General features: G+C 38.1%; 2 protein-coding genes across 3 annotated transcripts; both read right to left on the bottom strand.

Annotated features, from left to right (window-relative positions):
• Positions 1–1,479: 1,479 nt before the first annotated feature.
• On the bottom strand, positions 1,480–2,541 carry LOC102226422 (urotensin-2 receptor-like). The gene has a single exon (XM_005809607.1). It carries the CDS (start codon positions 2,539–2,541, stop codon positions 1,480–1,482), a length of 1,062 nt encoding a protein of 353 aa, XP_005809664.1.
• A 1,701-nt stretch (positions 2,542–4,242) lies between these two features.
• LOC102226681 (arf-GAP with dual PH domain-containing protein 1-like) lies at positions 4,243–23,727 on the bottom strand. 2 transcript variants are annotated; one of them, XM_023334407.1, is made up of 12 exons: positions 23,399–23,727; positions 23,131–23,279; positions 17,656–17,786; positions 14,777–14,868; positions 14,249–14,331; positions 14,049–14,161; positions 12,283–12,429; positions 9,824–9,907; positions 9,686–9,748; positions 7,210–7,281; positions 5,877–6,108; positions 4,243–5,781 (listed from the first exon to the last, which is right to left on the bottom strand). In XM_023334407.1, the coding sequence occupies exons 2-12, from the start codon at positions 23,249–23,251 to the stop codon at positions 5,753–5,755; spliced, it is 1,167 nt and encodes a 388-aa protein (XP_023190175.1). In that variant the 5' UTR covers positions 23,252–23,279; positions 23,399–23,727; the 3' UTR covers positions 4,243–5,752. The 2 variants fall into 2 exon arrangements, with proteins under 2 accessions (XP_023190175.1, XP_005809665.1); XM_005809608.2 differs by having other exon boundaries at positions 23,164–23,721.
• Positions 23,728–27,931: the final 4,204 nt, after the last annotated feature.

Here is a 27,931-nt window from a genome sequence, read left to right as displayed (position 1 = left end):
GGTATAGGCAGATAAATTTGCTGACAACCCTGAAAGATATGCATAATAAAAACCCTGCTCAGTAGTATAATCTCTGCTGATATTGATTAGAGAACTACCAACATTAGTTGTCGACATAAAAAAAAATAGTAAAAAAAAAAGGCAGAAAATCGACAATCGAGCTCCATTTCATTTTGGGTCCTCTATAGAAAAAAACATAATTTGGGGAGAATATTCACGGGGAAGTGTGAAACCTGGTAATGTGAACGAAGGGACAAGTGTTAGATGAAGCACTCTGTCAGAAACAATTTGCAGCAGGACTCTAAAGAAGCGCTGTAGAGACGCTGAGGAATGTAACACGATTGAACCACATTCACTGTGAGGACAGGAAACCTCATTTACAAGTTAAGAACTTTGCTTAACACAGCTTTAACCAATTTAGAGACATGAAAAGGAAAAAGTTGTAACCCTCTGATTGGAATCAAAACAGGACTAAAATATCTGCATCAAACAAATTCAATGGTGGGATTTGTAATGCTCTTTTCCTTCAGAGCAACAACAGTTTGACATTATGCCACCAAACATCCATTTCTGCTGGGCTATATAAAAATGTACCAGCATTTTCCATCACAGGCATCTTAGGACAAAATTATTTACAAATGTAGCTTAACTTGATGGCAGGTTTTCTCCAGATGCACACAAAATATTTTGTTCAAAGAAGGAGGATAATAATCACAGTAACCTTTTTGAGAGTCTATGGTGCCCCCTAAGGGACATGGGAAATTACCACATAAAAGTATTGCATTTCCTTGCAATAAATATTGTGTTCCCTCGCAATAAATTAGCTAATACATCCTGGTACATTTTATATACAGTAACAAATGTCAATTTAAAATTGCACATGCACATTTAAGGAGCCTCAATGGAAACATGTTTATATATTCTTAACTCTTTGGTGCAAAAAACTATTTGAAAAATGATTTATTACACCGTGTTCATTTTCTGCTTGTGTAAGGTTGAGATAGGACTGCACATGAAAATGACCCGTTATTAGACATTTAGACTACCAACAACAACAAAAAAAACCAATTAAAATTCTCAGATTATTATCAGGTTATTACCCTGTGAAAATAACTCAAAAATAGTCCAAATAGTTTGGATATATCCTCCCCTCTCCCCTTTTTTTCTTCATACTGAAAGTTTCTGTTTATGTCTTAGAAGGGATGGGAAGCCACAAAAAAATCCCCCATATCTTTAAGGGGGCTCCGTAAGAGTCAGACCTCTTTACATACTTTACACCAGTTTTTTTGTCTTGAACAATTGTGAAAACTGAGTTGGTGACCAAAACTACTTGGGTAACTCCAACTGGAGCAATGGCGAGTAAACACACCTTCAAAGTGTCTATGTGCAGTTGAACAATGTCTCTTTGTCCAGCTTCATATTGTCGGATCATGGCCGATGAGTCGAGGACGTTCCATTGCCTGAATGTGCGGTGATCCATTAGAGTTCCTGAAGAGGTGTTGTCACAGCCGTTCCAAGATCAGCCTTGCTAGATCCCCCAGACGGACCTTTCTGAGCCAAATAATCTTTGTAGTTTCGGGTCAGGAGAGTGTAAAGAAATGGATTGATGCAGCTGTTCCCATAGGTAAGACATGTGACAAAGAAATTGACGTATTTGTGAGCAGCTGCAGACAAAGGTTTGAGGGAATCTGGGGAGAAAAGTTTAGCTATTTGCCATCCCCAAAACGGTAGGAAGCACACCCAATAGGCTACTACGATACTTAATATCATCGCTAGCACTTTTTGTTTGAGTCCTTTCCTCTGGGCTGAGCGGCTGCTACCCCCTAAGCTAGCCTGCACTGTCCAGTAGCGCCTTGCTAGCCCAGCATACAGTCCAACGATTATCAGTCCAGGGACTAAGACACTTGTGAAAAACAGTACTGTAAGATAAGCCTTGAAAGCTTCAGGCGTCCAGGTAGGGTAGCAGATTCTCTTCACAAGGCCCTTGGCCTCCCTGAGCTGTATCATCACCATCATGGGAAGCATTAGAGTGAATGCCAACCCCCAAATAACTCCTGCAGTGAGTCGTCGGTTCCGAGACGAGGATCTGTGGGCACTGAAGGGCTTGGCAACGGCACGGTAACGTTCTAAGCTCATTGCAACCAAAATGAAGACGCTGGCATGCATGGTGAGGAGATCGAGACTCAGGAGGATGCGGCAGCCAGCCTCGCCGAACAGCCAGTCCTGGACAAAGTAGGTGCAGACAACAAAGGGGATGGTGGAGAGGTAGAGCAGGTCGGCCAGGGCCAAGTTGACGATGTAGACGTACATGGAACCCATCTGGCACAAAGCGGCGGAGCGCGTTACGACGAGCGTGTAAATGTTGCCCGCCAGTCCTACGGCGCACATGACCAAAAGCATGGCACCGAGCAGGGACGTCACCCACAGACCTCCACTGGCTCCAGCAGCACTACCGCCAAACAGAGAGGTTCCATCTTCAGCCCCTGGGGTCAGACCAGGTCCAGGCTCAGAAGTGATGGTGGCATTGAGGGTGCGGTTCATTGCAGATGTATAGATCAGGAATTAAAGCAGACAGGCTCTCTGTCTGACTTTATGAGAACATCTTCTAATCAATCCAAGTGCAATTCAAATACTCTTGACAATTTAGGGTGTTTTCTAGACTAGTTAAACCTGACCAACAAGGAAACAGAAAATAATGACAATAAGTTTTATGGTAAAAAGACAGTACTGTACAGGGCAGATTTAAATTCAATACTCACACGACCTGAGTCTGAAAATTTCTGGCTCCTTCCAGTGTTTGTTGCCCAATTTCTTCCAATTTATTTATGCTCATAATCGTGGGATTTCAAAGACACCTCAAAATAAAAAGCAATGTTCTCACTTCCAGACAGCAGGGTTCTCTCCCGCTGGGTCTGGGTTAAAGTAGAACCAACATGAGATTTTTGTGAGCAGTAGGAAAGTCTCAGCCCGTCAATGGACAAACTGTGCTTACAGCCTTTGATGGCGAGTACTGAGCCGTTTTTGAGAGGACTCCAGTTGCTAATATCTCGGGAGCAGTTTCTACAACAGAGGAGAAAAAATATCCCTTCTCCACTTTTACATAATTTGTAATTCTAATAGCTCCCACTCGTTTCACTTGTCTTGAAGGCACCAAGTTAGGTTATGCGAGCAATTGTCTTGCATCCATTCAGAATCAAAACTTATCTTCTGTCCCTCTAGGCTTCTTCACTGATGTTGCCATTCAAGACATCGTGGTAAAAATCCTTCATTTCCATATAAGCCATGATGATTTCCTGCCGGTCTCGTTTATCTACTTGGTTTCCCGTGGTGGAAGACGAACCATCCGTTTCTCCTCGGCTCCGAAAATCCAGCTTCCCCTTAGAAGTTTTCTTGGTTGCAGTTCTCTTATCTCCCTTTTCAAATCCGTCCTCCCTCTTTCTCACCAGGGTGAAAAACTGGCACAGGCCGATTGATTTATGTGGCATTCCTCCCTGGCCTCAGCCTAATGTCACAAAAGCACCGAGGTGTGGATTTAGACACCACAAACTGCTGGCAGGGGCAACTGTCAGCAACTACTTTATAATGCCAGAGTTTATATACTCCCATCGAAGTGTCTGTTAAATTGCAAAGGTGTCATTTTGGGGGGCTTTTAATGAAGCGATGAAGTTTGAATTCAGTATTCACTTCTCTCTAATCGACACAAGTTCAGATATGCACATCTGCACATATTAAAGTTTGGTCAAATTTGAGGTCTTTTAGCAAGTTGCAGAGAAAAGCATGACATTTCTGAAGTCATTCACAAGTTTCAAGCATAATTTCAAATAAACATTTGACCAATGTTCTTGACAGATAAAGAAGAGGTTATTTAAATTGGTTGATTTCTTTGCGTGGGCTCAACTTGTGTGGATTAATATAGCTCAAACTATTTCAGTAGGTTTAAAGTCAGGGTTGTTTGGTGTCTTTGTCATGTTAGGACACACATTTGTGTTAAAGTTTCAGCCAGCTAACCCAAATTGTCATCATCAGTTGAAAGGAAATTGGTTAGAATGTTCAAGAACAATAAAGAACCATCAAGGCCAGACAAATACGTAAAAAACAAAAATGTAAAAACCATTCTGTAGAAAAGTTACGTACGGCCCAATTTATTCAGTTTATTTGCAAAAAAGTTAATTTGTGGTTCAGTTACTTTTTAAATCTTGAACTGTTTTTTGGTGAATTTAAAAGCACAGATTTATACACAGATTTTTTTTTTTTTTGAGAAATCAGGTTTTTATTAGTCAATATTTTTTGCAAGTCAGCAATTGTGAGTCAAGAAAGTACTTCTAATGGAAATTAAACTGAGACGAGTACATTTTGAAATTACAGAGAAATCACAAAATGAAAAGGCAACAGTAACAGCCATGGCAAAAATATCCTCATCAATTTCTAGAGTTGTATATATTTTGTAAACTTGAGATTAGGCTTTAAATGTTTTTGAACTTTAAAAAACAGATCGATCGTAAAATAAAATCCTAAAATTAAATTTTATGATCAACCCTACCCTCTATAAAATAAATAGAGGGTAGGGTTTCCTTTTAGCACGACCGCAGGTGTTGGATAAATAAATTTGTAAAAATGTTTTAGTTTTGATAAAGTGTTGCACCACATGGAGGTGCTGCTAAGTCATACAACTGCTGGAGTTGTTTTCAGCACCTTGCTCAAAATAGATTTTTAAATTGGCTTCCATATGTACTTTTTTTGTAAGAATACTATAAAAAGCATGCATATGTCTTTTTGAATAAAAAAAAGTAACAGACGATCTGATCTTTTGGGAGAAGTAATCAAAAAATATAGGTATATGTTACAACTAGAAAATTAAAATTCTGCTAAGTCAATAATAGGATTCTTTTTCTTCTCTAATAAATGACAACATTTTGACCCATAGGAACATTGCAAAAAATAAATTTTTTTTTGTAATTTACTGTACAGAATACCAAGCCTTGTAACCACAACAGCTAAAAAAAAAGCTCCAACATTTGGGTATCCATAAAGCTTTGACCATAGTGTTTCCCATAACCATGCATATACCTAAAACTTTACTAGCAGTAAAAAAGAAATTACAAATTCAAAACATAAACACTTAGGGAGAAATAGCCAACACAATAGGAAAAAAGCATCTTTTACCATTACATAATTTAAGCTAGCTAGTTAGAAAAATATCTATTTAGCCAGAAAAATAGCTAGCTAGCTACAAAAATAGTCAGCTAGCTAGCTAAAAGAATAGCTAGTTTTGTATCTAGTTAGATACAAAAATAACTAGCTTGCTTTGTAGCTAGATAGACAGATGGATAGAGAGAGATATAGCTAGATAGAATATACATATATGGATTCAATTAATTACTAGTGTCAACATTTCACACAACAGTTTATTGTTGCATGTTATTATTATTATTATTATTATACACCATTAGCTATAAGCCACGAGTAATAAAGATAGAAAACATGTCTTTGTGACTGACTCGGGACACGTAACTAACTTTGTTCTACGGTAAAAAGCTTTCATGATACAAGGGTCAAAAAAAAAAAAGTGGTATCAAAATTAAAGCACAGTTAACCCTATCAGACAATGCTTTGGTACATTTGTTCTCACTTTTACTCCAGAAGTCCACATATTTGGGATAATGTGACGTGCGCCAGCTTGTGAGTAGCAGGGTCAGTGTTGGGCCCGTCAGACTGATGGTGGGTGTTGAGGGGAGAAACGGCCTCTGGTCTGTCAGTGTCGGTGCTTTAACAGGGCCTCCACTTTGAACACAAACAAAAATCCAAAGTCAATGTAAACCTCCTTGCAGCTAATAAAATCATTTTCAAAAAAGCATTAGACAAGTCTGAATCCTTACTTGTGTAATCTTGAGGGGACATCTGAGTGTTCATGACATTCTTGAAGTGCTTCAGCCAATCCAGTTGGTCACTCTCCGTCTCGCACGTAAACAGGAAGGAGCGGTCAGGTGTTTCTATAGTGATGCCATATTGCCAAGCGCCGTTGCAGTGGGTCCCAGGCGGTAAGCCGGCAGAAGCACTGTAATGGTTGTCATTGTTCCCCAGGAATACCTCACCTTTAGCGAAGGCATCCTTCAAACACAGGCAAAATAGAAGAAAGGGGCAAACATAAAAAACATTTTGTTTTAGTCACCTCCAGTATGCTATTTTTTAGCATACTACTGTTTATTTTTCTTATTTTATTAATGAATCAATTTTATTTTTATATACCTGGTTGGATATTCACACAATGAGAGTGAATATAGTAGAAAAGTATTTTCAGTTTTATTTTATAACCACACCTTCATTATGATTAAAGCAAAAATATGCTGCAAAACTTCAAACCTTGTCTAGTTTCTAGTGTAAATATTTTAGTGCACTTTAAATAAGACAAACTAACTGATGTTAACTGGTATCGTCTTTAAAATTGTGCCCACACCTTGTTATGACTAGGTGTGGGCATTTATCGTATCGCTTACCACTTATCGTGATACATTTCTTCAGAAAAGAATTTTGATTTATTGTTGTCAAGAGAAATTCCAATTAACGAGGTTTTAAACCCTCCCAAAAATGTTCTTAAATAAAGTTAGCGTGTTCAGGTTGGTGACAAAAATCCCACTTTTTTACGTGACTGATGTCCTAAAGAAGCATGTTTCAAATGGGAACGTTTTTCAAGAGCATTTATTGTGTTTGTGGGTCTATGCTTGCTGTGACATACAGTCGCAGTTACCTAAAAAAAGATGTATGAAACAGTTCTTATTTTCACTTTTATTATTATCACAATAGCTCAGCAAAATGTAGTGATAAAATCTTAATCCCTATTGCCCACTCGTAGTTTTGACTACAGGTTCCTGAACATTTTTCCAAAAACCGAATTAAAATATATATATATATTTTTGGGGGGGATTTTGACTCAGTCTTGTGAAAACTACAGAAACCTGGTTACTGAACAGGTTCAAATCATGGAAAAGTACCATCAAATCTTGTTTTCTAGCCACTGCAACATGACTTCACCGCTACTCAGTATATTAAAAATTTTGAATGTTGTTCTTAAAGTCCTGTTATAAAACATAAAAGAATCGTCCGAGATTACTTTTGCGAGATGAAAAAAAGGTCAAAGATTGAAACCATTCACTTTTTACGACTCTGTGTGGCTGCAGATGAACCGGCGTGTGTGTGAACAGACTCTCATACCAGTGGATCTTTGAAGTACATCAGCCGTCTCTGATCCAGAGTGAACCAGCGCTTCTTGAAGCCTTCGGTTTGCTACGCAGGCGAACGGGGAACAAAACCAGAAATAGAATCAGTAAGGCATCGTGCTCACATCGATAGCACTGTCTGTGCATTTTAAACCGAAGCATGCCGTGCTCCGGTCCGTTTCCAGAATGTGCTGGCTGGTTTAGAAAAGAGAAAAGAAGAATTTAGAACTCTAAATTCTTTCTGTCAAACCGTCAATCGACGATTGGTGATATCGGTAAAGGCTTTCCACTGGAGTTCTTTCGGAAAACATCTCTAAATATCGAGAGATTGATTGTTTTTCTCGCATTTTTCCTGTGGGCTTGTGCCAAAATGCATCTAACTCATGAATTCATTCAAATGCAACTAAATCGACTCAAAAAGCAGCAGGTTAGTGAGTCATTTCATCTGCCTACACCACATACATACACAGAATAAAAAGATATTTATTTTTCCTGATTGTCAGGAGTTAAATCAGACCAAACTTCTCTTGTTTTCTACCAGTTAGAGTTACCAAAATGATTTCTATTTGCTACAATAAAAAGAGAAAGTATTTCAGATGTTCATTTATTAATGTCTGAAAGTGCAAAAGTTCATATACACAATGTATTTAAACAATGGGGGGGAAATGACTTTGGAAACTTCTGATAGGTTAACTGAGTCATTTGAGCTAATTAGAGTCACACCTGTGGTTGTATTTTAAGGCCACACCTAAAAAACACACTGCGCTCTTTTTTATTTTCTTTTTCTTTGACATGATGGGAAAGTCGAGACATCAGGAAGAGAATTGTAGAGGTGCAAAAGTCTGATTCATCCTTCGGAACAATTTCTAGAAGTTGCTGCGTTCCTTTGTTTGAACAATTATATACAAGTGTAGACGCGATGGGAAATGTCCGGCCGTCATTCTGAATGAGTTTTGGCCCGAAATGTACAAATTGAACCAAAGCCAAAGGCCTTGTAAAGATACTGAAGCTGGTAAAACATAATTTGCATTGAAATGTGTTCTGCATCGAAATGGGCCGAAAGGAAGAAGCCTTTATTTAAAAATAAATAAATAAATCCAGAAAGCAGTTTACAGATGAACACAGTGACAAATATCTTCATTTTTGGTCCGGTGGTCTGATGAAACTAAAGCGGAACTGTTTGGGCATAATGACGATCGTTACGTTTGGAGGAAAAAACGGGATGCTTGCATCGTCTTAACTGTGAAGTAAGGAGGTTGGCAGTATCAGGTTTTAGGATTGTTTTGCTGGAGGAGGGTCTGGTGCGCTTCAGAAAATAGATGCCATGATGATGAGGAAAGAACATGATGTAGAAATATTGGAGCAACATCTGGAGACATCAGCCAGTAAGTAGAAGCTTGGACACAGGCTAATGGACAATGACCCCAAGCTTGCAACCAAAGTGGTTACAAAGGAGTTTAAGGACAACAAAGTCAATGTTCAAAATCCTATAGAGAATTTGTGGGTATATTTGAGAGAGCCTACAAACCTGACTGACCCTAACCCTAAAGGTTTGACAAGTCAGTGTCGCCAAATACCGAGGAAATGGATGCAAACTTCTGATTTTGTAGATATTAACAAATAAATCTCTGACGTATCACTGTGGCATTCCTGGAAATAATTTTGCTAATTCTGACTAAACTAAAACACGAGACGTCTGGGCCGATTTAACCAACGCAGACATGTGCCGGTACTGGTACATGTCTGCATGTTTACACAAATCCTTACAGACGACTCTTTGTTTATTTGCACGGTGCGTATCTGCCTTCCGCGTTTGTACTTGAGAGATGAGATTTAAGAGAGTTCTCACAAGGGAGCCTTTCATTTCCTCAGACAGAGGAAAGTTAATACGGCAGGTCTGCTCAGCCGTCTACCATCCAGTCAGACAGGTAAAAATCAGTCGCATTGACAGCCGAGTTAACCTTTTAGCCATGTTTATTCTTTTTTTATTTTTTTCCCCCAATTAGGGACAGGAGACCACGAGCTGGAATAAAAGTGGGACATAGACATGTGTTTATCTTGTTAAACACTGATCCTAAAGGAAGACGGGATCAGTCGGACACACTAAGGCTGCATAACCAATTGGACACAATTTAACTGAACTCTCCAGTTTACTTGCAGTAACAGAGATAAGAAATAGACCACAAGTAAGAATAAAAACGAATGCTGATTGCTTGTGGAGTATAGTACAGGTTGCTTTCTATAATTAACAAAAAAATCATGGAAAAAATCAAAAAATTTAGAGAACAATTTTTTTAAAGAAAAATCTAATTTGAGAAAATTAAATGAGAAAAATCGATTTCTATTTTTTGGGGGGGAATAGTGAGAGGCTTTTGTTGTGCTGGGTAAATCAGAAAAGTAAAATAAATAAGTCGTGGTGGAGGAGTTACAGCTGTGCACATGTACAGGCAAGCAGCAGCAGATTTACTTACCCTGGGGCCGGTTTTTTCCATGTATCCTTCTTTGACAAAGTTTCGAGTAAGTTTGGGTACGAGCTGAAAAAGAATCACAAAGTTTCTCAGTATGGTCAACCGTGAGCAATTATTTTTAGGAAAGGTTAACGCGTCTACCTCAGCATCAGTTGCGCCGGGAAAGGCCACTCTTAGATACTGAAGCTGAACGGCACGGATTGAATTAAACCAGTCAACAATTTCCTGAAAAAAGAAACAAACAAACAGAGAAGTGAAAACATTAACAGTAAGCCAAGAATCAAAATTTTAAGGCATTCATTTACACATAGTATTTAACATTTGGGCCAAAAACCAGATATATGATTAAAGTTCGTCTTGGTTTGCCGGTCAGTTTCATTGTCCAACCCCTGAATATCTCTGTATATTTCCAGTTGTGCCACACTCTTGTGATTTTCAGAAAACGGATTGAAAAGCGTCTCTGTGAAATGTTTAAAGCCAGGAATTTTGTTCAATAACTCGACACGGCCAAGTTTCTCCACGACTTTTTTCCCCCTGTGTTCCTTGGTTTTCATGATGCCGATTGTTCAATCATTTTCTTTACCAAACATCTGATTTCTTAAGATTGACTCCTAGGCAAAGTTACACACATATAGACTCTGTTAAATAATTAAGCCACCTGTAAACACAACTACACCAGGTTTTAAACTAAAAGGTGTCAAATTAAAAAGGGAAGTTTGAAAAACTAAAAATTATTTCCCCCCCCCCTTCACTTTACAGTTATGCACTACTTTATATTGGTGTATGACTTAAATTCCAATGGAATACATTTTATTATTGTAATTGTAGCAAAACGTGAGAATATTTTGTGGAAATTTTGTGGCACCATGCCTTTGTGGAGGTGAAGATTGGGGTTTTCATGCAATTAAGGAAATTGGGCGATTTATTCACTGGAGATTTAATGATGCGCCGCTAATTTTAACTCACCTCAACATTTTGGCAGTTTTTTTATGGAGAATTTGCATAAAATTCAGGGTACTTAGGCTGAATTTGCCAACAATGAGCAATTTTTTTATTTTATTTCTTAGTAGATTGTCTCTTATATCACTGATATATCACTTATTTAAGAGACAATAAATTACATAATTGATCATTCTTCTGTTTTCTCTCTCCTTCTCTTCCTACCAAAACCCGTCTTCAGTCTGCTGCTTTGGTCTCCACTAGTCCTTTTTTATGAAAGACAATTTTGTTTACAGAGACTTCATAATTCAATGTCTTTGTCGTTTCTGTTTTGTTTATTTATTTTGCAGATTTCAAACATCTCCCAGTTCCATTGTCAAACGTTCATTAGAACTTAATGCTTATTTATATTTAAGAATGTGTCCCTGCATTACTTTGCCATCACTATTATATTACTTGAAAATGGTCTCAAAACAACAATATTGTCGTTTATCCTGATAACTTATGGGGCAATTTATCGTAGAGCAAAATTTATGGTGACACTCCTAACTGTTTATTAACAAAGACAACAAGCACAAAAAAGTCTGATTAACACAATCAGTGCAAGTTGATTAAAATTAATTAGAACTAATATACATATATATATGTAAACGTTTCCGGCAAGCTTAAGTGGTTTTGATATTTGAAACTGCAGTTACAATTGAAGCCGTCACAAACTCACTACCTCACAGATTAAAAAAGGGGGGCAAAGGGTTGACGGAAAGCTTGGTATGCCACTTTATTCCACTATAACACTCCCTGAAGTAGAAAATCAGCTAAGCAACTCTGCAGATCGCCGCTAATGCAATGACACTGATCTGATTTTACTGCAAACTCCTCAGTCCCGGGTGACAGACGGCAGCAAATAAATTACACAGAAACACGGGGCTGCTCAATATATTCCACTGTGTTTCTGGATGACAGAGAATGATGCATGTGATGCTTGAATGTCATCCGATAATGGATTCCACCGGGAAGCAAAGACTGGCACAAATGATCGGCTCTTCCTCAACAGTACCGGCGAGATAGTTAGAAAGCATATTCATCATATCTATCTAGACAGACGACAAATAATTTAAATTATACTTTACGTTGTTTAATAGAGGTGGAGAGAAAAATGTGATTCCACAGAGAACCACAATTCCTAGTCCTGGCATTTCTGAATCGATTCAAAATGCTCAAAAGTTTTATGGTTGTTTTTTTTCTTTTGTAAAATGACATTTTGTATAAATCTCTTTAATTTGATTTTGTTTGTTTAAGAAGAAGCTGGGCAGCAAAGCTAACTTACTGCTGATAATTTAAGCTACAGAATTTTACACACAAACCTATTTTCCCCAAAATATAAAGAAAAATAAGATTTTGAAACAGTATGGACCAGTGTAAAATTCCTTAATAAAATAAATGTTATATATATAATTTTTTTTTTTTTTACATCGTCTTTTCCTCTCGTCAGTCACACGATTTAAACAGAATCTCTAGACCATCTGAATAGAAAAAACTGGTTTCCGAGTTAAAAATTGTTTCTGAATCGAACTGCGAGACACTGAAAGATTTGTTCAAGTCAGGCTTCTGTTTTCCAGTCATTACTAAACAGAAATACACTAAGTGTGTGTGATTCTCACCTTGCCACTGTCATGATACACAAAGATATTCCGGGTGCTGTAGTCTTTAAGGTAGGTGATCTGCAGGCCGTTGGGATTTCCGATCTTTTCTGGCTGGAATGTCGCATTGATGGTGTCCACCTTAATCACTGCTTTGGGCTCCTTAGCCTAAACGAATCAGCAGAGGGTTATTAAAACTCTAAGTATAGTTTGCTGAGTGTTGCTTTATTTAAGTGCGACTAAGCGAGAGGCAGAAGGCAGTGAAAGTGGAGGTTCAGTCGAGGCGTACTCAGCTGGTTGCAAATGGCAGACGAATGTCGCTGCAAACTGACCATCATATAATTACTCAAATCCCTCTTGTCTACTGCCATGGCGCCCAACTGTGGCACCCTGACCAGGCCCAGCTCAAGCTAAATATAGATCAGTCAACTCTGGAGCTGAACTGTTTAGTAACAAGCAAAAAAAAAAAAAAAAACGTTTTAAAGCATTGCTGCTTTTTCAGACAAAACTTTTAGAACTTCCCAAACAAATTTGCGTGTACTTTTACATTATACTAGTGTAAAAAAAATTTAAAAATACAATTTTGCAGTTGTGGTGCTTCCTTTAACAAAGAAACTCAATTAAAATCAAACATAAATACGTTTGTTCAAATGATAAGTTTTTTTTTTTTTTTAAATCATGCGGCGTCATCCTCCTCCTGCCACTTCTTGTTGACCTCTTTGTCTTTTCCAGCAGTAGTAACATCCGGTTGTTGATCACGCGACTCGTGTGATGCGGAAAAAAAGTGTTTTCATTTCAGTTTTGCGAAACACGGCGGTTTCAATACAGCCGGAAAGCCGAAAAGCATCCTAGCGCTTTTATGGTCGGTGGAGATGCGGCTAATGAAACAGAAACAACTGCTGGTGATTATTTAGGCTGCTCTGTTTCAAATCCTATTTTGAAAACCAGTGAGATTTCCTTACTGATCTACTCAGTGACAAGATTCAATGCTATTAAAAAGACAAGTTAAACAAAATGCATCTCTAATATTTGTCCATTCAAGCTATTCTACGTAAGTAAGAAGGAACACAATTAAACTGTATCCTTCAACCAATAACCCAGTTCCTTATAACCAAGTTTTACAACCACTGGTTTAGAAAATCAGAGGCCACCGTTGTTCTACTTTTTATGTTTTTATAAACTGGCTGTGCAAAACGCAGAAATTGGCTACATGGATGTGCTTAACAATTAAACACTTATGTGTGCAGAGCATCACGGTTTTTCAATCTATGACAGTTGATTGATTATAGCCATTACTGCAGTGATATCAGTTTGTCAAACATTCAGATCATAAAAGGCTGTTTGTAATAATAGACATCAGATAACTATATATGATACGCTGGAACACACAAAGTCCTTATTGTTATGGAAACATTAGCTGGTTTTTTTTGTTGTTTTTGTGACCTTTATACACAGTATTTGTTTCCAGCTTCTGAGAATAATTATTTTGGATGGTGAACATTTCAAACTTGTCTGAACTTGCACAAACACAATGGAGAAGGTAAATACTCATTTTGCTGTCTTTGCCGTCAGTTCAGTTCAGTTAACCTGGAATTCAGTTGAACTGAATATGTGAATATGAGAGACCAAACCCTAAATCATACCGAAATCATTTGCGAATACACTTCTTATCTTTAAAATCTTTTATATTTAGGGGTATTTGTGTAGTGGGTGTAGACTAGAGCAGAATGTGCTTTAAGGTTTTTCCGTCATTATACCGAACTGGATTCTCATGAGCTGCTGCTTACGTCATATTTGGTGTAGTACTTCAGATTGCCCTCTCGTTCAGAAAGGACGAATCGCCTGTTCAGAAACTGCCCGTTGTCCCGCCCCCTTTTCATCAACGTGCCCTCTCTCGTTTCTGCAGGATGCAAGCAAAACGTGATTATTCGAGGGCCAGGGCTTTTTTGTTTTTGTACAGTTCGTGTGAGGGTTTGTGCGCGCTCACCTGATTCGTACGTCAAGCTCTTCCCAGGTTTCGAGAACTCTTTCCTCTCGTACTTCGCTCTGATCCACTGCTCTCTCAGCACCCTGAGCAAACACGAACAAAACGGAAAGACACACACTTCAGAAAGCTAACTGATCAAACGGCAAATGGGCTGAGGTTATGTAATACTTTCCTTGTCATATTAACCTTAAAGGTCTTTTAGAGGTCAAGTTGACCTCTCAATAAAACTCACAAATATGAGCGCAGTCGTACACCAAAGCACAGACACGTTTATTGATAACATTTCCTCTGCATTTTAGTTAGAGTTGTCAAATTAAAAGAAATGAAATGAAACTTTATGTTTTTAAAGAGGAGTGAAGACATGTGCGAGCGATTTTTTTTTTTTGGTACATTTTTTTTTTAAACCAAAACTTTTGTAAGGCACTGTGGAGAAACAAGACCATCCATGTGATAAGCCACACATTCAAAGATCACCTCCATTTTGTATAACGTTACTGATCGTTGGCATGTGGAGCTGTGGTTACTCACTGACAGTCCTTGTGGGTTGGTTTGTAGTAGTAGACAGGAACATCCGCCTCATATTTTGCCTTCATTAGCTCATTTCCATTTTCAGCCATGAACTATCTCACACACACACAACACATATAAAAAAAAAAAAAAGACACTATTAAAGTACGAATGACGCCCCAGAACATGAATGAACAGAACAATAACATTAGGACACATTAGGCAAAAATAAATTCAGATGTTTTGGAATATATTCCATCTTAAAGCACATTTCTACAAGCATAGAAATCATCCTTTTAAAATTTCCACATATATTTTCTTAGAAACTGATTTTAAAAGGGCGGTATTATGCGTTTTCTGACCAAATGTTGCCATTTTATATCACAATCAGTTACCTTTAGTTTAAAAAATGCTATATGCATCAAACATGACTGAAAAGAAAGTTGACTTGGGGGTGCTGTGGTTAAGCACAACCCACATATGGAGGCCTTAGTCCTCGACGCGGAGGTCGCAGGTTTGATTCCCAGCCTGGCGACCTTTGCCGCATGTTTCCCCCCCTCTCTCATTACCCTCTTTCCTGTCAATTTACTGTCAAATGAAGGCCACTGTGGCCAAAAAAAGAAAGTTGAATTTGATATTTAACATCTTGAAATTGAACCTCTGTCTCTTTAAAAACTCATGTTCTTTCTGAAACTCTGCCTCCAGGAAGTCATCACAACATGGCTCCTTTGTTAACCCGTTTAACAAAATCTTTACCAGCATTGCTCTGAGAAATAGCTCCTATAATGAACTCAGCGGATGTGCTGTTCCAAAAGCTGTTTGCTAATTGCAGCTGGCTAGTCTGAAGGAGCCAAGTGGGAAAGTCCCAGGGCAGGGCTGCTCCGTAATGCGGAAGCTTTGAAGGCGGAGCTTCATCTTGAAGGTGGGGCTAGGTCTAACCAGGGGTTTTGCACAGCTGAATGGTTGCCATGGGAGACTAAAGAGATTGTCAGACACGCATGGAAAAATTAAGGCAAAACTCCAAGTATGTTTTTGATGAGGGAATAACATTATAACATTATGTAAAGCTTTAAAAAATCCTTTTACAATAATACTGCCACAGTTAACATGTTTCTGATGTCCTGGTTTAATCTGAAAATAATAATTGTCCTGTGGGTTTTGTTAGTCCATTAAAGTTTTTTTTATTTACCATACCAAAAGGGTTGTTTTTTGTTTGACATAACAAATAACCATAAAATTACCATAAGAGTGCAAAAAAGTAGGATTTAATTTATCTTTTTTACTTCATTTACTTTAGTGTGAACATTCAGAAGCTGTATGTTTTGATTAGTCAACACAAAGCTTTAATATCTAAGTTGCATGGCATGCTGTCCCTTTGCCAAAATCTTAACTGCTACATATTTTTGTCTTTTTGTGTAAAACTAGTTCCAAAACGCCTTCTCTCTTCCTGCTGGGCAGTTCTAATAGAAAATCTGACAAGTGGGAACCTGAAAAATTGCAACATGTAAGTAAAATATGCCTGTACATTGACTACACAACGCTACCCGAGTGTGAACTTGAAACAACCAGATTGAAAAGAACTAAAAAGCAAAATCACACAAGAAGTAACCAGCAACTTTCTTTCCCTCTCACCATATGCATCCTTACAAGGAAGCTGAAGTGATTAAAATTATCTGTTGGATTTGTATGAGTGAAGTTAAGTTCCTAATGCAATGAAGTAGATATTCTAAAATTATGCCTCTATCGGCCTGATTTCTCCCAAAAGGTCAGAACGCAAATACTAGGAAATTAGCATACTCAACATTAAACCTTGACTATTTGCAATGTAAATTGATCAAATTAATTTAAATTGTAGATTGAAGAATTGTCTAAATGGTTATAAATTGATAAAAATGCTTGGTGTGAATAGCTATAGATGGAATAAACACATGATGAATGCATTTTATTGTTGTTATGACCCGCCATACAACCTACTGATGAAAAGTAGCTTTTAGCTTAATCTGGTGTAATTCTCCAATTGACAAAATTCTGTGAAGAATAATGTGTTTACACACTGTCCCTGATAAATAAGTAATAAAACCAGCAAACAAAAGTGAAAAATCCTGAGGGAAGAGCAAAGCTAACAACTAGCCAGACAGACCCAAGTTTTAGCTAATTTTAGACATTTAAAATGCTAGCATCCGTTGAATATAATAGATTATTAAAAGGCAGAATAACTTTGGTACAGCAACCTGTACATCGTTCAGCTAAGGCAACGTTGATAAGCTTAATCTCCATTATCTGCTAATATAACATTGTATATAGTTATGCTGTTTTTCCCTTTGATCTTTAAGCTGTTCAAATTAGCTAGCACGACTGTCAAGCTAGCTTTTAGCCTTCCATCTCAGCTGAGTAGCTTTCTCCCCTTTCTGTTAACTCACTGTGTTATCACATCTTTGTACAGCAGATAAAAGTACAACTACTGATAACCAGTTACATTTTTTTGTAAATCTGTAAAAATGGCTCCCCACACAGGAAACTGCAAGCCTTCATAAAAAAAACAAGAAAATCCAGACTCAGCTGGGAAATTTGGAGAATATCAAATTAGGCCCTAAGTGCAGTTTTGTGAACATATTTATACTGGAAGCAGTCATGATTAGAACGTTGTAGCATTTACTGGAAATATATTTTTTTTAAATGGAGCAGCAGAGCTAATACTTTGTTGGGCCAGTCAAAATAAACGGCACATTACAAAATTGAAAAACTGCAGATTTTTTTTTTAGCATAAATATATACATGTTTTGTTCTTCCTCTATAAATTTGCCTCCTTATTTACTTTCCCACTTGCTTTATTTCCTCTTTTTAAAAAAACTACATTGTAACAGATGAGATCCTGGGAGTTGATGGTTTTGACCTCTCACCTGAACCTCCTGGTCCTCCCAGTGGGACAGTCTCAGGGACTTGACTTTGGAGATTTCGGGGATGTTGCGATGGATTCCAGAGCAGTCCAGACAGATGAACACACCAAGGGAGCAGGAGCCCCAACCCGGATCTGCCGCAGGTTAGAAAGTCAAAAAAAAAAAAAGATCAAAACTGAAAGACCAGAATAGAGTCCCTGTGCTATACGTACAAAAGGAGATTCTAGATATTCAAATTTAAAGCTCGAGTGTAAGATGTAAGTGTTACCATCGCTAAATGATATGGTAAAGAGATACAGTATCTCTGAAAAGTACTCAATGTTCCTCAGTTTTGTAATGCTATAGCCTCACTTCAAATACTGTTAAGTTAATCTATTTTCTCAACATTCGACACACTAATACCCCATGACAATGTAAGAAAAAAAAATCTAGAGCAGTTTGCAAACTGGTTAAAAAGAGAAAACCAAAAATAAATAAACAAATAAAAAATCACATTTGGGTAAATGTTTACAACCTTTGCTTACTACCTTGTTGAGCCACCTTTGGCAATAATTACAGCCTTTTTGAAAATGATGTCACAGTTTCATTTAGACAATTTGGTTCATTCTTCTTTGCGGTACTTCTCAGCCTCCATCAGGTTGGCGCCCGTCAGACATTTTCATTCAATCGGACTTAAAGCTGCAGTATGTAACTTTTATAAACATATTAAAACTGTCACCATGTTGTGACAGTTTGGTGTGAAACAGATAATCTGTGAACACAATTGAGCTCCTCCGCCTTCTGCCAGTGCTAACCAGAAACAACCAATCAGAGCCAGGAGGTGGGTCTTAGCGCTGCCAATCATATTTACGTACGCGCTACTCACTACCCTCTTCTTAATGAAATTGCAAAACACTCAAAAACTTTTTTTCCCCCCCACATTTTCATAATGGAGTATTTGTGCGTAGAATTAGACTAACATAATTTGGAATGAGGTTGGAACATAAAATGTGGGAAAACTGAGGCGTTTTGAATACTTTCCGGATGCACTGTACTTCCAGTCCTATTGCTTATGTGTATTTTTCCAGAAAATCAGCGTTTGATGTTTTAGATATGTTTCAATTCAATGAAAGAAAATCTAGACGCAATGCACCACATTTAATGTTAAAACATGAAGGATCACATGAACTCAATATGAATTAATTTACTAGGAAAAGGAGGGAAAAAAAATCTATTTCGGTAAGGTAATTTTATATAGCACAGTTTCAGCAACAAGGCATTTCAAAGTGCTTTACATGAATTAGAGGGAATACAAACAAAACAAAGCAAAATAAATAACGGAAGAAAAGCAAAATAAAATCAAAACAACAACAAGAGTAATTCACAATTTTAACCTAATAAGAGTTTCTCTGGGCCTTTTTGTTCTAACTTATAGGTTTTATTCCTGTTCTGAGTTGAGTGAAGCGTAAACTAAATGTTCCTGTTCCGGGCTGCTGGACAACAAGAATAAAATAAGTACTCCACCATTTCTAAAAGTTGTGTTAGTAGAACTTCAATCCTGATCACCCGTGTTATCGCTTCAAAAAAGCATTTTGGAATGACGTGCCTGGCCAGACAGCAAATCAAAGTGGCTGCTAGGTGAGGATAAAATACTTAAACTCAATAAACCCTTTAACTCTTACCGTAAGGCTCACCTGGAACAATGCCACACAAAGCAGGAAATCTTCCAGGTTCATTTGTCTTTTCTGTTCCTCTAAGCTAAAAGATTTAGAGTTATCTTTTCATTGCTTTGTCTTCCTCCCCGAGAAACCCCCATCTTGACAGCTTGCCGGTAAACACGACTCTTTGTGTGTGAAAGACCGCCCTGACCTTATCAGGAGAAATGATTGATGTCTGAGCCGGAAGAACATTCTTTCAATTTTCCAAATAAGTCACAAGCAGATTGGAGTTTGGATGTGGCCGGTTGGTATATACCGATCCCCGACTGCCTCCCAAATCAAAGTTCCTGGATGCTCCCAAAAAGCACACAGAGTGACCATCTTTAGTTACTCAAGGACAAAGAAGAAGGAAGGGCGTGAGCCGAAGCATAACCGGGAGGCCGTTAAGATCAGACCAGCCAACACCTTTACACTTCCTTAAGATTGTTCAAAGACACAGACTGAGATGAAATGACAATCTGGCAGAGATATAAATCCTCACCACGGCACGGCTTTACTAACTTTTTGCTTTGCTAATTGGTGTGCTTATTGTTGAGAAGCTAGTATAGAACTAAAAAAAAAAAAACTGAACATGACTGTTGAGCTCGTTTTAATTTTGGCTTTGTTGCTAGAAGAGAAGTGTACACCTTTAAGGTCAATAAAACTTCAACTTGGATCAATAAAGCACCAACTATTTCATTTCATTATTCCAATTCAAAAAGCACAACTCATTTCCCCACGTTTTGATCCAACAGTGATTCGAAAGAGATATTTCTCCAGTTTATGTTTATCTTTGTTTACAACACGTTGGCGCTGCATGCTGAGAGTGAGATGTTTTTATATTTTATGTCTACAGTTATCCCTATGTTGGCACCTTAAAATATTGGCCGTGTTTGACAGAGCAGTATGTGTTCGTACGTGTGATGTTAGTTATTTTAGATCTCCTTCTTAAAGCTGTTTTTAAGCTAGTGTGGTAAAAATGTCCGCGTACGCCTGAACCATGACAAATAAACAGAACCTTGAAGAAACTGACGATTATTGATTACACTCAACGACGGCTGACAAGTCCAGGTTCTCGAGAAAAAAGAAAAAAAAAAATCAAGAATTTTTAAATAGAGAAATGTCACATTTTACTGTCACCCGGTTACCGCTTTGCAAAACAAGATGGCCGATCACCCGACCTACCATCCAAACAAATTTATGGAAAGTTGAGTGGAAGGAAAATGCTTTGTAGAATAACAGGGAATAACTGCAGAAGGATGCTATGCAGATAATCTTCTCTAGCACATTAGCAGGATGAGGATGCCTCGACGCTACGGATGCACTGATGCAAAAATTCATGCAACAGGAGCCCCAACCAAGTACTGAGTGCATTTATTACAGTAAGGTACTTTCTTGCTGAATTAGGAATATTTTTAGTGATCATGTTCCATCAGATTTCTCTGTATTTAATGGATCTATAACTTACTTCAAATTAGGCCTGTCGCGATAAACAATAAATCAATTAATCGTACTATGAATTAAAACTATCGACCTCATTTTAATTATCGGCATTATCGTCTCTTCCGGCCTTTTCCTCTTTCTGTTAATGACACTGAATGAAAAAAAAGGCTTAACTCCAGTGCTCTCCACTGACTCCTCCCTTCCTCATTTCCTTAGTGAAATGCCCAGCGCAGACGACAGGATCTTAGAGCTGTCGGCCGATTGTCGGCCCATTTTCAAACCTGACAGGCCAAACATTAGCCGACAGAAATCCTAGGTATAACGGTTCGATCGGGTTCGTTCCTGCCATGTGGTGTCCAACAATGGGCACAAAATAATGGCTACAAGTTCAGTTAACTAATTTTAAAACCAGGCATTAATCAATGCTTTACTACAATCTACCTGCAATGCATGTGGCTAGTGTCAGCGTAAAGTCCTGACTGAATGAAAATCATTAGAACCTACAGTGTTTACGTCACATTAATGAAGAACAGCTGAAAAGTTACCGGGTTTATCAACTACGGTAGCAATTTCGCTCCAACTGCTCTCCTTGTCATGTCTATATTCTTTGCATGTTGAATAAACATTAATGTTGTTTCCACATATCATCTCCAATGTCCGCTGGACTCCAATGTCCGCAATCAGAGATTGGTTACCTGTCACATTCAACAGGCTGCGCTCCCAGTCGGGGAAAACCCCTGATTTGGATCGGAGCGGCAACAACGATCTACCGTAACACACCACACACTGCAGGATGACCAGTTACATCTTACAAAGGACGATTGTCCGTTGTACGATTGTCGTAAGGGGAAAATCGGGGCAAAAAAACCGTGTAGAGTAAACTATTGCATCATGTAGTCGATGTGCCCATTTTCTCTATTTAAATCTAATTATTACTGAAGGGCAACATGATATACAGACTTCATAATCTGCACTCTTGGTTGAATGCAGTATTTATTTCCACTCTAGCTTTATGTTGTTTAGTTTTTATTCAAGTTCATTTTTTGTTAATGGAGACTGAGAATCCATTTTATTTTTGTTTTTGGTTGTTTTGTTTATTTTTATCAGTTTAAACTGATAAGCAAAATAAATTCCACTTATTTTCAAAAGTGTTCTTTAGAAAATAATGTGTATCTATCTTTGGCAAGAAATCGCATGCATTATTACATCATTTCCATTAAATCAGTGTAAAAAGGTCTTCAAACAATATTATCGTTTATCGCGATAATTTTTGAGACAATTAATCGTTCAGCAAAATTTATTATCGTGACAGGCCTAGTTCAATGGACTGTTGGTGTTCCAGCCAATGATTACACTGGGTTACATAAAAATATTATTTTTTAAGTTGTCTATGTTTTTTCAACTGAATTAGGATTATTTTTACAGTGTTGAATACGAAAATGACATCCAGTGTTCTCAATCAGGCCTGGATTTTGTTCCAATTTGATTCAGAGAAATTTAATTGATGACATCGTTGTGACATCATCAGTTCACTAATATTTCTCATCCAAAAGAGGTTGTAGGAGAAGAAAATATGTTTTTTTAACAGAGCGCATTAACTAAATGTTACAAACTTGGAATTCTGTAAGTTGAATAACAAACACTGATAAGAGTAAGGATACGTGAATCGAACATTGTGTAAAATTCTCCGTCTCTTTTCTGTCCGTGTGTCGCCGTTCTGTCCCCGCTCATCACCTGTTGATCCCAGATTCTCAGGAAACCGATCCAGATGCGAGAACAAGTCATGTATTTTGATGCTCATGTTGCTCCATAGTTCTGAAAGTTGACCTGATTGAGCAAAACCAAAGTGATTTTTGGATTCAGCTCATCAAAATGACCCTGAAACAGGTGGAAAAACCACAGACAATAGTTTTTGTCTGTTGACCTGTGTGATTAGTGAACTTATATTTCTCCAGTGGATTTTAGCATTAAATGTCCAGATTTTCTTTGCTGCATGGGAGAAAAATAAATAAATAAAAGGCAGATCGTACTTTTTTTTTGGTCTTGGCTGAAAAAAAAAGGGTGTGTTCTGTGCAAGTCCTACACTGCCCTACACTCAAGCATGTGAAGTCTTGTTCAACTCTCATGGCTTTTTCTTTCTTTTTTTCCTGGATGCTCCACGTTGCACACACCAAGCAGAAGGAGGCCACTGCAACTTCACCTGAGGTCTAGTTAAAGTCCCATTCTCCTGAAATCCTAGCATTCTTTGTCACACATTTTCAAATCAGACACCAATGTGCAAGATTTCAAACTAAACTAGTTGGCAGGCTGCGACCTTCCTATGCGCCCTAAATGCCTTGGCATTCATCAAACACTTAACTGGAACAGGCAACGCTGATTTCCTTCCACCTACCCAGCGCGCCGCAGTCTGCGCAGACGTCATTTCCCGGCTTTTGCAGAATCTCTTTAAGAGCTCGGGTTGCCCTTTCGTTTGTCGACATTTCGGCGTTTAGATCCCTTATCCGCCGGCTTGTGAAGAGCGAGGAGGGAGAGAGAGAGAGAGAGAAATGGGGTGCAGCAGAGTAAAAAGAAAGGAAGGAAGAAAAAGAGAGAGAGAGAGAAACTTATAAGGCAAAAGGTATGCCTACTGGCGTCGCGCCCTCCCCTCCTTGAGGTGCGGACAAGACCGCACAGGTAGGCCCGGTGTGCGGCCGCAGCGCAGACTTTATGCTTCCAGGTGAAGGAAAAACCTAATCAAAGCCTCTCCGTCCAGTGACGCGGTGAAAAACTTAACATAATCCAAACTTTTCAGTTCCCCAAATCGCGCCACCTCTCCTGTAATCCCGCAGTGAGAGCAGCGGACAGATTGGATCTTTCTACCTCCGGGCCCGGACTGCATGTGTTGAACGGAGAGAGTCCGACGCCACACTAGGAAGTGAAGAGCCGAGGATGTTCCAACACGCTGTTGTTCCGCATATTATGCGCTTTTATCGCATATCTCTCCCGCAGCTGCGTAATATCTATGCAAACGCTCTGCTCTCACCACGCGAGCTTGCATGTTGATGGGGGGGGGGGGGGGGGGGGGGGGGGGGGGAGAGAACATTTTTAGTAATTTTCAAAAAAAATAAAACATTTTTTTGTTAGTAAACGCAGCTATTAAATAAGTCATTTCAGTTTCTGAAAGTGAGAAAACGATACAGGATGTGGGTGAGCTGGACCAATTCAGTCACCACATTTTTGCCATCGATTCATTTTTCACTTCTATGTTTAGAAATGTTAGAAAGTAAAGGATTGAGATGTTTGTGGGCTCATAAAACAAGTAAGGACGCATTTTGGGGTTCGTGTTGTTTAAATGAAGAGACATAAAATCTGGGTTGTGTTTAGAAGATGTATTTAAAGTTTGGGACGTCAAAACACAGATACATGTCCGTTTCAGTTTTATACCAGGGGTGTCGAACTCATTTGATCAGAAATATATCAAATATAAAAAAAATCGGAATGTTCTTAAAGGGCCGGTAGCATGTATTGATGAAGCCCACTGAACTGTAAAAATATCAATAAATACCTGTTTGTTTCACCATTCAAAAAGCTTCTCTTTAAATGAGATACTATTGGACATCTTTTCACACTGGTCAGTCCATCCAGGATTATGTGAATATTTTTGGGCCATATGTTTTTTTTGTTTGTTTGTTTTGTTTTGTTTTTTTGCAATCAAAATCACATATTTTTGTGGTGCTACTTTAAAAATACTTGTAAGGATTTTTTAATGATATTTGCGCTAATGTACGATGCCAAATGTAACTTTTTATTATTCACCAGATCGGTCATAGCTTGACGTCAAGTAAGTCTGAGGCAGGAGTCACTTAAACCCAAAGTATTTTGGCCAATTGTAAGAAGAAAATTGCACTAAAAAATCAGAAAAGAAATGTGGGGATCTGTTGGTTTTGTATGACTTTTGCAGATTTGTGAAAAACTGGAGGGACCAATCGATGTGATTTGGAGTCTAGAGGGCCGCATAAAAAGCTACGACGGGCCAAATTTGGCCCCCGGGCCTCGAGTTTGACACACGTGTTTTACACCATGTGAAATTAAAACCTCCAGCTGTAGTGTGTGCATCTGTATAAGCAGTCAGTTTTTTGAGCATCCATAATGCTGCACATATAATATTGTATAATAAATAGATGCCATAAAGATGTCAAATTCTGCGTCAAGCAAACTTTAAACTTTAAGAGCTACAGAGCAGCACGATGTTAGAAAATCTTTGATGGCGATGTTGGTTTAAAAGAAATTCTGATCACGTTATTAAGGATGGGAATTGCGGGTCTTTTCCGAGAGCCGGCTCTTTTGGCTCGTCTCCCAAACGGCTGTTAATTCCCCACCATCGATAGCCTTGTATTTCACCTCACGAGCTATGAATGTTTTCTATGTTAATAAAATACTTTTGCATTTGCTTTTTTTTATGAGAAGCCTTATACTTTCCTAATTTGATGTATTTGTTCTGTTACAACAGCAGGAATTTAAAACAAAATAATTTGTGGGGTATTCTAATCAAACTTTTAATTTTCAGAAAAAAAAAACAAGAACAAAAAACAAATGAACAAAAATATTGCTAGAAAATCTACTAAACAAAAACAGAACCAAAGAATGTTTTTAAAAAATAAAAAAAAGACAAGCCATCATGCTCCCAATCAAACCGTTCTGAGCAGGGCGGAGCTACTGAGAGTGAGAGCTGAGCAGCAAACGAGGAAAAAAAAATTGAAGCCAACTCTCACTTCATGGGAGTCTGTTTTTTTTAGCATGACCCATCACTAGACAATCAACCATGTTTCTCATCTGTGCTTCCATCCCTCTGTAGCCTTTAGCATTTTGGGCAACGCCACTGTGTCTGGAATGAGACTTTGTTGTTGTGAGACGCCGTCCAACAGGCTAAAAATTACACTGGTATGTAAAATGTTAAGTTCAGAACACTTTGAATATATTGTTCACCCCTAATATATTCATAAAGGCCTTGAGAGATGGAGAACATGGACATATTCCTAGCTATGTGACCAACTGTCTCAGAAGGTCAACCTTTTGGTGCCAAACCAGCCCTGAATGGATGAGGTCTGGATGCAGATAGACCTCTGAAGTTGTGCTGTGGTATCTGGGAACAAGATGTTAGCAGCAGATGCTGGGAGTCGTGGAAGTTACGAGGTGGGCCCTCTGTCATTTGGACATGTTCGGCACCTTCCAAAAATGCTCAGACGGATTGAAACCTGGACAATAGCACCTTGTACTTGTGCTATTCGAACCCTCGGCACGTGTCAGTCTTGCTGAAATGCAATGCTATACCACCTTCTGACATTACAGCTATGCAGCCGTATATTCTCCGCCCAACAACAGTCACTAACCGCAGCTGTCAGCAGACATAACGTTATGTCTAGTGGATGTAAACGGTCATATTCCATAAATTAGAATGAGTCTAGTTTGCCAGATTAAAAGTAGCTTTTGAAAATAACTATCTTTCAGTAGGTATTAAACAAGCTTTTCACTAAACTCGTATTCCTGTTTTTTAAAAATACATATTTTTTAAAAATTGGTCTGATGTAATATTTAAATTTTAAATGTCATGTTTCCACTAACTGTTGGAAAATCATCATTACTGAGAGAAATAAAGGTGTTAACACATCAGCCTCTGTGTAATTAATCTATTCAACGGTGATAGAGTTACTGAAAGAAATGCCTTTTAAATAATATTCCAATTTCTCTAATTGTGTGTGTATATTAATTTCCAAAAATACAAAGGGAGAAAAGGAAGTACTTTAGTTAAATGACCAATTAATCACAATTTAAATTGGAAAGGGCTTAAAAAAAACAACCAGATCTTCACTTCAGAATTTGTAACGGTTTCCACAGAAATTATGCAAAATGTTTTGAAATCATGTGTTATGGACTCAAACAGCAGATTCCTGATGATACACAGCAGGAGGTATATTCAGCTAAACACTTTTCATGAAATAATAATATCCTTATTGTTTTTCCACAAAAACAGAAGCCCTGCTTTGACTCTCTGTCCTGTTTCTTTGGTTTCATTATTCTTGTCTCCCATAATTTATAAAAACTGATTAATAAAACCACACATTGTTCCAGTCTGCATCTATATATAGGAGTTTGAATCAAAACTAGGAAATTAATCAAAACCTTTGTTCCAAATCACTCAGCCCTGTACAATTATCTTCATATTAACTTTAATCTGCAGTGTGAAAATTGAGAAAAATGTCAAATTTTTTAAAAACAAAGTGTACCATTCAATCACCTGTTGATCATGTTAGTATAATGTATTAAAATTTCCTTTTCAAAAGATTAATTTAATCCAGAGGGTTGCTTAAAATAATGTAGACAGGTAAGCAACAGAAGCAAAAAGGTATAAGAAATACAAACAAGCATAAAAAAATTATTGAAAGTTAAAAGCAAGTGCATAAAATATCTGCATGTAAATAAATGAAATAGTGATTCTTTACCAGTTAACCCACCATGCCTTCTAGCAAAACCTCAGACTACACTTATTCCATATTTGGCCAGTAGGTGGCAGCAGTTCAACACTCTTCCTGTTCCTACAGGTACTCTAGGATTTTGTCCATGTGATTCGCAGGCGGCTGCACCAGCTTTGCTCTTTCAGCTCTCCGGGTAGAAACGTGAAGCCCCAAAGAAACGTTCAGCCGAGTGTGAAGGACGTTTCACTGTATCAGTGGCCGTAACGCTGATCAGCAGTCCAGTGGCGTTCTCACAAGAAAGAGACTGATATGTTCTCAAGAAGCAAAATTATTTCGCCTTTGAGGAACGATTCCTCAGCTGATCATTCACTACTCCAGCTGGGTTACTTAAGTGAGACAGATAGGGCAATTCAGCTGTCAGCGAGGGTTTGATGTCATTATGCAATACAATTTTTATTTTTTTTTCCCCATGTGACGGCAAAAGGCTGAGGCCCTGTCACTGAGCTCATTTGTTAGAAGCAACATGGCAGACTGCGATCCGTTTGCTTTCATAGCTGCCCCTAAATCTCCAGGTTTTCATTACATATATGATTGTAATAGCTTGACTGTTTTGTTTGTTTTTCAAATAAAAAACTGCATCACTTCGTTAGTTTGAGCAAAGGTCTGCTCTTATTCCACATGGGTTGTGTTCTCCACCATTGTTCTGCT

The sequence above is a fragment of the Xiphophorus maculatus genome, chromosome 5, assembly GCF_002775205.1.
Source record: "Xiphophorus maculatus strain JP 163 A chromosome 5, X_maculatus-5.0-male, whole genome shotgun sequence".
NCBI lineage: Eukaryota > Metazoa > Chordata > Actinopteri > Cyprinodontiformes > Poeciliidae > Xiphophorus > Xiphophorus maculatus.
The sequence above is the reverse complement of the archived record's forward strand: the minus strand, read 5'-3'. Positions and strand labels throughout refer to the sequence as shown.

Bases quoted from the DNA above. Each gene is read 5' to 3' on its own strand.
- LOC102226422 (XM_005809607.1), bottom strand. From the start codon at position 2,541: ATGAACCGCACCCTCAATGCCACCATCACTTCTGAGCCTGGACCTGGT.
- LOC102226681 (XM_023334407.1), bottom strand. From the start codon at position 23,251: ATGTCGACAAACGAAAGGGCAACCCGAGCTCTTAAAGAGATTCTGCAA. The intron at 14,162-14,248 runs GTGAGCGCGCAC...TGCATCCTGCAG, and splicing joins GAGCTTGACGTACGAATCAG to AAACGAGAGAGGGCACGTTG. The intron at 6,109-7,209 runs GTATGAGAGTCT...CTGTGTTTGAAG, and splicing joins TGTACTTCAAAGATCCACTG to GATGCCTTCGCTAAAGGTGA.